Here is a 12584-nt window from a genome sequence, read left to right on the forward strand (position 1 = left end):
GCACGCTTTTAATATGACGCTACCTTTCCACATAAGCTGGACAGAACAGATTTTGCATGGGGCAGCCCCACATGGGTTCTTCTAAGAGACAATGGCATGATGGAAGGCACCAGAGAGGCGGTGTATTAGAGAGGCTCAATGATTGATGATGATGTTAGGAACTGTAATTCCAGAACTATCATCAAGGGCCCCGGAACTACATTTGCAGGAATACATGGACAATAATGGACATAAATATCAATTAACAAAGTTAAATCATCTGCTCTATTGGAATTACATTTGTTTATGATCTAAGATGTCAGATAATGATATTAAGTGTAGGTGGTATTATGGCTAAGCAGGATGTAAAATCTCATCAGCTGTGTTTGTTAAAAAGGAAAATGTGAATATTAAAAGATAAATTGTGGGCTACCCCTAGGCCCTCTGTAAATAGCTTTCTCCATTGTCTTCCTCATTGGCAGTGAAAAGATAAACTCCATTAGGTACACATGTGGTTTATAATAGACGGCTTTGGAAGAGAAATTTTTTAAGACAAATACAGCAGAAATATTTAGCTGAGGTATCCCTTCATCACTTTCAATGCCATCTTCCGTAATAATCGCTGAGGCCTCTTTATTAAATAAATTTGCACACGATTTGGAATCTAATATCTTTATCAGTGTTGATCTTGCTGAACTCCCTCTTTTTCTAGATATTCTGCTTGAAGAGTCTGTAGCCAAAATTAAAATTTGAAAGTGCTAAGAAAGTTCTAGTTCCACTTAGGCATGAAGCCAGATGGGTGATCTTGGGCCAGTCCCTTTCTCTCAGCCATTTCCAAAACACTTGCCAAGAAAACTGCAGAGACTAGTCCAGGCATATATTCATTCATGCTTGTTTGAATTATAAGTTCTAAGCATACTAATGGGTTGACAGAGGATGGCTCCTATGCATAACCTTGTAGATGTAACCCTGAAGACAGTGGTGGGATCCTGCTCATTTAACAACCGGTTTGGTGATCTCATGTTTCACCTGTGGGTGCAGTTTTACCAAAACTTACCTTCCATGTAACTTCTTGGGGAGTAACACAGCTGAGACGTGGCAATCCCCTCTGCCGCGCTAATCAGCTGAGAGGCAATAGGTAAGTAAAGTGTAAGGGTGGGTGGGCCTACCTGATCGTTGGAGCGAACCACTTCACTCTCAGCTGATCGTCAGAGCTACCGGTATGCCCAAACCAGTCCGAACCGGCTGAATCCCATCCCTGCCTGAAGATAAAATGAAGAGTTTTAGCTATAGGAGAAAATTGCCTGAGCATTTTTATGGCTTACTGTGTTTTGTAAACAATGGATTTTTTTCTGAAGGTCCCTGTAGGCAGTCCCAAATAAACTATAAAATACTTTCAAGGTTATTACTTTGGGCAATGTCTTCTAATGATGTGCTAAACCATGAACAAGCCATGAACTTGCAGTTTCCAAGTTGCAAGCTTGGAACTGAAGCAGTTGTGTACATATGTGCCCATGTGCAAGCGCAATTGATTGAAGAGTTCTATCATTGTATTTTTTAAAGATACTAGGATTGAAAGACACGTTTGCAGTAGTGCTCTTAAAACCATATTTGCCTGTTTGATTTCCCCTCCCTCCCAAGATACTTGTTATAACAAGGCAAGAACTCTAGAATGCCTTGTGTCATGAATCAGCTGTAGTGTACAAATTCAAATTGTGCAAATGGTTCACATTGTCTGCGAAGGTCATAAGTGATGATGGCCAGTCTTTTTACTTAGCCTGCTTTACTGAGTTGTTGTGACAAAACAAAAGGTGATGATGATAAGGTAGAGAGGAGATAGCATTTCTATCACCCTGAGGTTCTTGGATGCAGGTTAGGACATCCATGTAATAAATTAATCCTTCCAAACACAGTGGAGGAAAACATCCATCAAATCTTTGCAAGATTGAGACCTGAAATACATCAGAATGTGAATGTTTTAAAATGATCCTCCTTTTTATCTTTGTTTAAGAAAGAGAGATTGAATCTTATTTCTTTCTCATGAATGTTCACAGGAAAAATAGAGCCATATGCTGAGATTTCAGGACTTCATTACTCACAGCTGTCTTGCAGTATAAAGTGGATATATTATAGCCCATCCCTCTTGGCCTTAGGAAGTGGTCAAATGACCACATTCTTGGGCTGATGGATAGTTCTTCTCCTTTGCTTAAGCCCAGATGTGGCATTTATGAGGTGGTCTCATGACAAGGGGAAGTCATTTTGAATAAAAACAGAATCCTAGTTCAGACTGCAGAGAAAGAAAATTATCATGAGTGTGACTGCATCCCTAGCATGAAATTTAGTTAAACATCTGTCTGGGGAAATACTGAAGGCTTTATTAGCAATGTGAGTAGGATTTCCAGTTGGTAATGAAAAGTTGAATTCTTAGATGTATTTACTTGCATTGTGATTTGCTTGCAGAAATCATGTAGCACTTTTACAAATGTTTGTGATGCTATTGTTGATTTGATTTGGAATCTCTGATAATCTACTCTGCATATAAATTAAACCAGCAAGATGCATCTCTTAGAAATAACCTTTGCCATCAAGCTGAAAGGTCATTTTTTTCCTACCCAATTAGTGGATTCTGTCTTATATGTCATTCTTTGATAGATTACTTTCATAAGCACTGTTGTTAAATCAGAAGATGTCAAATTTACATTATTCAATCCTTGTTCATGCCTCTAGGCTAAAATTCTCTACTGGGATTTTGCCTTCTGATCTTTAGACTATTTCTGGCTCTGATATTTCTAAAGGACAGTGTAGAAGCATAGACCATCAGTTCCCAAATCATGTCATAGTGCGAGCTTCCTTAGAAACAAGATAAATGTTTGGTTATGTTGTAGTTAGAATCAGGAAGAAATTCAATTGCCATGAGGTTTCTACAGCATGAACAAGTGCTGGTTGTTGAAATCAACTGCTTTCAAAATTCATCTCTGTTTATTTGATACATTCATATTTTGGGTTTCCCCCCCACCATGGACCTCAAAAACAGCAGAACAGGGTAGCTTCAGCTAAGAAGCTTCATATGTGACCCAAATGCAGCATCTTAAGCATAATGATTATGATATGTGCTTTTGTAGAATACAGTTTGCTTCTATGTTAGGCTTTGTGTAACACTCTAGAGAGGTTATTATTCATATTAAACATATGAAATAAATATATACCCAGAATGTTTAACTAAGCATGACTTCAGCGCTCTTTCATTGATTGTTACGATGGATTTTTGCCTATAAATACTATCCAGATATGCCAATGATTGTGGTCTGATGTCTGTTTGTTAAAACATGCGAAGGGCAAAAACATGCGAGCCTCTGTGCTCGGCAGAAGAGTGCTTAGAACCTTGCAGGTTTTAGATGGATCAGAGGAATGCTAGAGTTCACTTTTATGCATACAAGGCTTTGGGGCTTTGCTAAGGACATTTATGATTCATGGAGAGGGAGTGGAGGAGCACCTTAATGGGATGCTGCTGATTATTTTTCAGCTTCACTGAGAATTGAGATTGTTTAGCACTTTTGCAAAAGGTGCTCAACCTTCACTGAATGGAGTCCTTAGTATACTATAAATGGACACATGCGCTGAGGTGGAAAGCTGCCTTCGGGAAATCTTCCCTCTTTACTGAATTGTGATGAGCAGAAAATCTTTTTTCTTCCAAGACAGGCAGGAGATGAGTGTGAACCTGAATGTTCATGGCATTTGGGAAAAAAAGTAAATAAGGTATTCCGCTTAAAGGATTGAACTTCTGGCAGCTCAGGGAGACAGCTGTCTGGGTTTTTCCTCTTTTGAAACCCAGTGTTGAGTTTTATTGTTGAAGTACCGTGATCTCCTCGGATAATTTCTCGAAAGAGAGGGAGACTTGGTGAGAGGCACACGTTCTGGTAACTCTGCTCCTTTGGGGAACTGTGGGTGATCCTTGCAATTTTACGGGGCTGAGCAAGGAAGCACCTGTGGTTTTCAGCTCCAGCATTACCCAACGTCAGTCTTCAATGGCAACAGTGTTAGACCCACTGAACCTTAAATCCCACTTGGGTTTTTTTGTACAGTCTCTCTTCTTTTGCAATAATAACAATACCGCCTTAATCGAGTAGCTTTACATCTCCAATTACTATTTAAAGTAAAACTGCAAGACCCAGGAGAAAATTCTGTTTGAATATTTAATATTGGATTCTGTGCAGAAATATTTTGCTTATGTACATTAGTAGCAGTATTTTCACCAGTGTGGGTCTGTTCTCTCTTCACCCCCAGCTCATACGTTTAATTAAGAAATATACTAAGGATGTGTAAGATCTCCTGTGATGTTAATATGAACTAGAGTTTGTTTATGTAATTTTAAAGGCTTAGTGCTGTAACAGTAGTGTTATAACTTTGGAGATTGCTATGCCTGGAGGAAATTTTTTAGATATTTCTTTCAGAATGGTAATAAGTGTGTGTGTGTGTGCGCGTATGCGTGCGTGCATGTGCGTGTTATGATGTCCAAAATAGTTTTCATTCGTCTGAAGTTTTGTTGGAGTTTATGAATATTGACCAGAGTTTATACAAATCTGTTTTATGTATACAACCCAACATCTCCTTAGGGATATGCATGTTGCTTAGAAAACATACAAAATGTTGTTCAGATACTTCTGTTCTCCAGTTCTGCATGCATTAGTTGCATGGAAGGTATGCAGATTTTCATCTTCGTGAACAAATGACGTATTTATGAAGCATGGTGAACAGGCAGAATATGGGGTAATTATACCAGCTATTGAGAATAATGCTCCTTGTTCCACCATTTCCTCTTTTGTCCCTTATTAAGACCTTGATAAATGTAATATTTTAGCTTTTGCCTGATAAATGCAATACTTTGATTTTTCTCTCTCTCTCTTCCCTCCCACACTTTTGCTTTTAATGTGCATGATTATCCTAGATAGAGGCTTTTTGAACAAAATTCTTCTAAGAGAGCTTTGTGTTTGTAAATATGACTATTATACAGACAAATTTTCTAAGATCCAGGTTTCATGCAGTTTCCTCCTAATTTCTGGCAACCTCGTTTTATTTTTTATTAGTACATAGTTTGACAAATGACTATAAGATTTCTTTTCTTTTCATATTCTGTCAAATAAAGTGGCTTGACATTTCAAGATAAAATGCAAAGGACATCTGGGCAACTATAAAACTGCACATGGATTTCTGTTACTTTTCCATTTTTTAAAATTGTTTAACAGCATGTGGGAATTTTGAACACAATGCTTGAATGTGAAGGGTTGATGAGATATGGAAGTTATAAAAGTTTTCTTTGCTTACTTTGTCTGTGTTCCAGGCAAAATAAAATGTGTCACTTGAATGCTTTTGTTGGAAGAGTTGGACTTGTGCAAATGATGTATGGCTGTTTTTATGAGGAGGGTGTAAAAGTGTGCAGAGGACCACAGAAAAAAAATCTGTAGACATGTGCATCTATCAAGTTAACTGAAAAATAACTGTGTAGTTTGCATGCAGAAAATCTATATGGCATACATACCTGTTCCTGGATTCCAAGAAAAGAGAAGAGATTTTAGAAAGAGCTGAGGGTTTATATAAATGTTTTTGTGTTGACAAAATTCTCTCCATGGAACGAAACCAGATGTTTTTATATATCCTTACTTCTTAAATTCTTTCTTGTGATTTTTTTCCTGGATACCGCTTTTCCCTGCAAAGTGGAAAGTCACATAGAATTATTTGGATGAGGTTTGTAGAAGGAAACGTATTGAAACAATCAGCATGTTTCAGAACAAAGCAGTTCACATATGTGGGTGTATGTGTGCATGTGCAGGAATACACACAATCCAAGAATGTTCTGCCAATTTGTTAACCAGGACTTTGCTTGCAAAATATTGTAGGGTTCTGTATAAAGTAGTTCATCCTCCTCCTCCTCCTCCAAAAGTAATCTCACAAAATAAGGGTATGTAAAATTAGAAAATAGGCAATAGTTACATTTTGAAATACAAACAGTGTGTTTTAGTTGAATTGTATTCTCTGATGTAAAAAATGAGTTTAAAAAATATCATGCAAGGAAGATTTTCAAGAAAGTGAAATATAAAAGCTAAAAAAGTAGCTTCCTATGCTAGAACATACTGTTCACAGCTAGGATTTGGATGCAACCTAAGAAAAGGTGAAAGAGTTCTGACTCCAAAGTGTTATTACCTAGCAAATTAAAACTTAAAACCTGCAGAGCTAACGCATATAGCTACCTGCTAGCTCAGCATAGCATTTGTTCTGATAAAATACATTCTATGGTTCCAGAGGACTTTAAGAGAGTCTGCCAGGGATGAGTAAGACTGACCATTGTCTTCACAGAAGATTTGCTATCTAAGAGTGCAAAAAAAAAAAAAAAAAAAAAAAGTGGTGGGGGGACTTTGATGACAAATTTTGAGAATGTTGGTTCTGGGTCTTGACCGATGATTAAAAGGTTTATATTAAAATGCTATATATTTAGCTCAGATAATACAAGAAATTTGATGTTGTGAGTCTCCTCCAGCACCCTGAGAGGGAAGGTAGATTTTGTGAAAGAGGAAAATGGTCCTTTGTGGAACAGGAGGTGGCAAGTTGCTTGTATAGGAGACAGAGAGACCCTGCTGTCATTTCCTGTTGTCACTAGTCCTCCTCCTGCTTTACTAGTCCTATCCTTGGGAAGGGAAAAACCATTCTTGCAGAGAATAGCTTTTCAGGAGAAGGTTTTTTTAAAAAAAAATGAGATCAAGTGGAGGAGTTTGGTCCCCATGTTTGCCTTCTCTCAATGTGCCTCGGTGCTCTGGATGCCACCAACAGGGTTGGAGGAGCTAAATGGGAAGCCAGGATTCATCCCACCTTTTGCAAAAAAGTGACCTCCTTGTTATACTCACTGGACAGTGTGGAAAATGCAGCTTGCTTATTTGGAACCCTGGGAAGATTGGATAACTCTTGGGCAGAATGGGATTATTTGTGAGAAGCTCATTATCTCTGCTAATACAACCAGCATGGTAGAAATGGTGTTATTGTTTATCCCTGCTGGAGAGCACCAGACACCTCCTGTGTATTGGCACCAAATGTAGGATTGAGCACACCCATTACAGACCGTGGCCTGATTTTTTTAGGTGATTTAATGCAGCTTCAGTTATCATGTCTGAACTCTTAACTAGATTCGGAGGCTTGACAAATTGAAAAAGGCAAGCATACAAAACAGTTTCTGGTGAGCAAGTTCTTTGCTTGGCCTCCTGTGTGTTGGACCTTCAGTGGCAATCATTCAACCAGAGTGGGAGAGAGGAGGAAATGCATACCTCTTGGGAAGAAGGCCCCTGTCCTTAAAACCCAGAGTTAGCTGCTGAGAAGTAATATATAATTCACAAGGCCATGCTGTTTCATGCAGATGGTGACATTCAAGCATGACTGACAGTAGAGAAGCAAAATCTCTGAAGCCCATTTACTTTCTTCACTCTGTTCTTTTTCCTGTGGTCTCCTGAAATCCTAAACATTAACATTTTCCCCAAATGGAAAACTACAGGCACGGTATAATTTTATATAGTGTTTGTAGTAGTTTCTAATTTCAGCCTTTTGCTTATGTGTCTATGCAGCTGAGGCAACATTTCCCCTGTCTTTTTCTTCCCCAATTTATCTGAAGGACCATGAGGTCATCCAGTGCATTTCAGTAATCAGAAGTTTGTATAAGCAAGAGTTATTTTTTTCACCGGATAACATTCACAGGGTGGAGTGTGGGGAATACACCAGTAGCTTTTTTGGGGGTGTTCCTTGATTTAAAAGAGTTTTCTTATTCCTCTGTGTCATGTGTCTGTAGAATAAAAGCATCCCCGGAGGCTAGAAGAAGGGGGAGACAGGGAACAGAGCCTGTGTTTGGGAGCTTTCTTTATTATGAAAGGCCTCCTGTTTGCCTCAAGGTTTTCTCCAGTACCAAAGACCTCCTTTTAATGTTGGTGTGTCCCTCCCCATGCCATTTAGCCTGAATACCCCTAGAGTCCCACTCCCAACATGAAGCAGTGTGGTAAAGCAGGCAGAATTTGTAGGTTGTCTTCACTGTCCCAGTTAAATTAGCAACTGTTAGCAATGCACGGTAGAAAACCTCTTGCCAAATGTCAGCTGCTATTAACTTGAGTGCAGAGAACTCACATGGCTTTGGATCCTGATCACTAAAGTTTTGTTCTGTAAAGCAAGTTAGTAAAATAGGTAGACTAGATTGGCTGCAGCACAAGAAGGAAAAACTAAAGCTGCTTGCTTGGCTTGGCTAATCCTGATTAGGCAAGGGACATATTGTTTAGAAATTCTCAAGACATGGCTATCCTGTCCAGTATATTTTCCTCACATTAAAATGTTCTACAGTCATTGGATATTTCCAAATATGTGTAGGGGTAGCTGCTAGAAACAATACACGTACAATCACACTGCTCAAAAGTATTTGTTTTGTTATCTGTTTCCAGCTGTGGTCATATCTGAACCAAACCTGTAATTCAAAGGGAGAGCTATTTCATTTAATTCTTGGGTGTCTGCACTTTTCCTTCTTTCATTATTTCTTAGTTCCTTCTGGGAAATTGCTTGAGGCACGCAGAGAGGGACTGTCCCCTTAGGCTGCCCTGAGGGGACATCATCTGGTGGTAGCAATGAACCGCTGTGCAGTTTTGTCCCTTTTGATGGACACAGTAAAAATAAAAACAGTGTGCTGTACAGCCATATTGGAATGGCATTGTGGAGATTCTTTAGTATGCATTTAGTTGTGTGTATGATGCAGATTTCCACCCCCTAAGCCAGTAATGAAATAATAAATCAGATTTGTGGCCTTTGTAAGATGAAATGTTTTCTTGAAGATTAAATCACCCTCCTGGGTCCATTGTTATATAACTAAGGGTTGAAAGTGCTTCCTCGCTCAAGATATATAATTGTTACCAGGCTATTTGTGGGCCTGTACCACAAAAACCACCACTGCTGATTATTGCAGTCTTTAATTCCAACTGCTTAGCTTGCCATGAAATGTTGAAGGAGACAGGGAGGAGATGAAGGCAAAGCCAGGAAAGAAAGACATGCAGAAGGGGCACAAAGTGGGGTGTGGACGTGCAGTTTTGCGGTTGGAATGGAAAGAAGAAATGCTAAGATGTAATCTGAAAGCCATTCCTTGCTATGTCAGAGACTATATGTGTGGGCCTAACGTGTGACACACAGACCTTTTTGGATGCCAGGCACTGTTGTTGGACAGGGTGCATACTTTTCTAGGGTACTATCTTGTAAAAGAGCATGCTCAGGATACCTTATGGCTATCTAACTACCTTGTAAAAGGCCAAAGATGGCTTAGTAAAAGGTAAAATATGGCTTAGTAATTTTTTGCTTTTCCCTCACTTTAGGTTGGAGAGTCAACATTTAGGCAGATCATCTACTTTAGACTACAGGTGATTTATTGCTAAGAAAGGGCCTTGGTGCTTCTGCTGCTCCTAGATTGAAAAAATACCTTAAGATCAGAGTTGGTGGCCATAGTCTACTTGCATTAGAGTGCTACTGTTTACATGACAATGTTAAAGTAGACTGGAGAAGATTAGTTGGAATTCCTTCTTGACAAAATTCCCATGTTGTATGATCTTGAGCCAGATTTTATCTCTTTTTGGTTCCAGCTAAATTAAGAATAGTTGAAAGAGACCATGAAAAATGTCCTGGACAGGAAAGGTGGGACAAACATGTCGTAAATAAAATAAATACCATTGCTTAAAAAAAACCCCAAAAGAATAACTGTTTTCTATTTGTGAATCTCAAGACAGGTTTTAAATTCTGAGCACATTCAAAAGCCAAGGTGTGTGATCTTGTTGAATCTTGCCAAGTATCCCCTGAAATGCCTTTCCTCACTCCTATTTGACATGGTAATTATGAAGGGAGGGAGATAAGTTGTCTGTTCTCTGCTAAGAACCATTCTATGTCTACGAAGACTTTCTCAAGATGAATGACAGCCAAGCACTGAAGCATAGTGATCACTATTATGTGAGGTTTATCCAGTTGTATTGAATTGCATAACTCAGAAATAGAGGAACTATTGCTGAGAAAAGGTATTTACCAGGGACAAGGAAGGAAAAGAAGATCACAGTTAATTTCTGCATTGTACATTGAAAGTATGATAATCTGTTGGACTATAGTCATTTCAGTTTCAAATTATGTATTTTCCTTCCCCCCCAAAAGGCAGGATTATTAAATTGGAATCTAATAATCCCTGTGATTCCTGTTAGACTAACTATGGAAGAAAGGAAAGAATTGGAGGCATTTTCCTTTATTTCCAGATAATCTGATTTCTGTTTTAAATGTTCATGGGGGAAAAAAGAAATTTTGTAGATGGACCCATTTATAGCTGTTCTGTTTTCCTGGACTGTTTAAGATGTGAATGTATTGCTATTTGAGGTTGGTATTATTATGTACACTAAGTCTAAATATCCACACCTATTTGGCTTTAGTAAAACAAATGGAAAACACAAAACCATAACAACAAAATTCAATCATCATTCACCAGAAAAATATATTAAAGTGTTTTGAGATTATCACCAATGTCACTCGCTGACTTTATTTTAGATTTGGGATATTTTTGTCTGTTTGTTTGTAGCTCAGCCATGCGGGGGCCGCTTGAATTCCAAAGATGCTGGCTACATCACTTCACCCGACTATCCACAAGACTACCCTTCCCATCAGAACTGTGAGTGGATCGTTTACGCCCCAGAACCCAACCAGAAGATCACCCTCAACTTCAACCCTCACTTTGAAATTGAGAAACATGATTGCAAGTAAGAGGTTCTTTTTTTTTGTCTCCTACTTCCTCTGTCCTTGACTTAGGAAAAGAAATCCAGTCTGTTCCTCCTGATTCTTGGCCTCTCTTTACTCCCACTGTATGATTAGTGTAGTATCTTTATAAAAACTGATACTATGATTGGAGGAATTTAGATAGTGTGGATGAATGGGAGGTTGAAACTCTGAAGCTGAAATTGATGGTGCCATTCTGCAAAGTTGCAAGTAATATATCACACTTGGAATGTAGCTATTAAGCAAAAATTTCTGATAAGCCATTAGTATATCTTACACTGCATGCATGAGCACAGATTAGAGCTCTTATTTCTGTTCTTTGCTACATTGCAAATAAGCACAGAATCAGGGAGATGGGGAATGTATGCATCATATTCTGGTGTCTGACATGGCCATGGCTCTCAAGGTCTTTTTTTCTGTCTTACTGAGCATTTAGTAACTGCCTAAACACAATGCCAGTATTTTCAGGTTCCTTATATTTGGTCATCCATCAGAGGTAGTAAAGAAAAAGCTACTCTTTTTTTAAAAGGTGCAGGAATAAGAGTTCCATCAGAATCAGCTTCATGGTTTGTTTGGGAGTCTGTGTGTTTTTTACATAGGAGCAAATCTATTGGTGACATATTTAGAATCATACTAGACTATCCATGCCCTGTTAGGTCAGCATTTCAAGAGCTATTCTGCTACCTAAACAGAGAAACAGAATGATCCCAGGCAGAGGTGGGTTCCTGAACCGGTTAATACCGGTTCGCTGTGCTTTGCTTGCACATGTGCATTTGACTAAAAATTGCTCTCTACATGCACAGAACCATGCTGGCAATGGCAGAAGACATCGGAGAACCGGTCTGGGTGTGTGTCAGACCTGGGTCATTGCCAGTTCTCCCACCCAGGCCTGAATTCCACTACTGGTTCGGCCGAACTAGGCCAAACTGGCAACAACCCACCTCTGATCCCAGGTGGGCAGAAAGCACTGGGAGCAGAGGTGACTTCTGAATTCCTGCCAGCTTCCCCAGTGACTTTGCTTGTGGGAAGCTGGCAGGGAATATCACAAATCACTCCTCCTTCTCTTCAGCTGACCCATGAAACTGCCTGCCACTTTGCTGGGGGGGAGAGGAAACTAAGAGAGCCACAGACTCCAAGCAAAGGCAATTTAGAGATTAGTTTTGAAAATTGCAAGGTGTGCTGACATTCAATTCATAAGACAATAAAGCACAGAAATTGAAGCTTGGAAAATGTAGCTTTTAGTCACGAGCAAGTCCTGTATATAAATGTTGGATATGATTTAACATAATTGGTTCTGTTGTTCCAGTACAGATAGTCCTCGATTTATGACCACAATCAAGCCCAACATTTCTGTTGCTAAGTCAGACATTTGTTAAGAGAGTTTTACTGACCTCTCTTGTAACAGTTGTTAAGTGAATCACTGCAGTTGATAAATTAATGACTTGGTTATTAAGCGAATCTGGCTTTCCCATTGACTTTGCTTGTCAAAAGGTAGCAAAAGGTGATCACTGCAACCGTCATAAACATGAGTCAGTTGCCAAGCATCTGAAATTTGTTCACATGATGCTGCCATAAATGTGAAAAATTGCCAAAAGTTACTTTTTTTCAATCCGTTATAACTTTGAATAGTCACTAAATGAACTTCTTTAAATTGAGGACTATCTGTATAGCCAATTCCCATTGGCGGATACTTAGGTGATTTTGTATGATAAAAAGACTAAAGAAAAAAGGGATTATTTTTCATAGCATGACGATGGCGTTTTTGTTTTTTTACTCAAAAAGGTTACAATTAGATTTCC

At 38.9% G+C, this 12584-nt stretch overlaps 1 protein-coding gene across 3 annotated transcripts in view; it reads left to right on the plus strand.

Moving 5' to 3' along the window:
- The window catches only part of NRP2 (neuropilin 2), a 194335-nt gene that overhangs the window by 26868 nt on the left and 154883 nt on the right, over nucleotides 1–12584 (plus strand). For all 3 annotated transcript variants that reach the window (XM_081937861.1, XM_081937862.1, XM_081937863.1), the window contains exon 2: nucleotides 10592–10769. In XM_081937861.1, the coding sequence (XP_081793987.1) occupies nucleotides 10592–10769 (178 nt within the window). The remainder of the gene's footprint in view (nucleotides 1–10591; nucleotides 10770–12584) is intronic.

Source organism: Natrix helvetica (genome assembly GCF_964273705.1).
Source record: "Natrix helvetica genome assembly, chromosome: 1".
Taxonomy (NCBI): Eukaryota; Metazoa; Chordata; class Lepidosauria; order Squamata; family Natricidae; genus Natrix; species Natrix helvetica.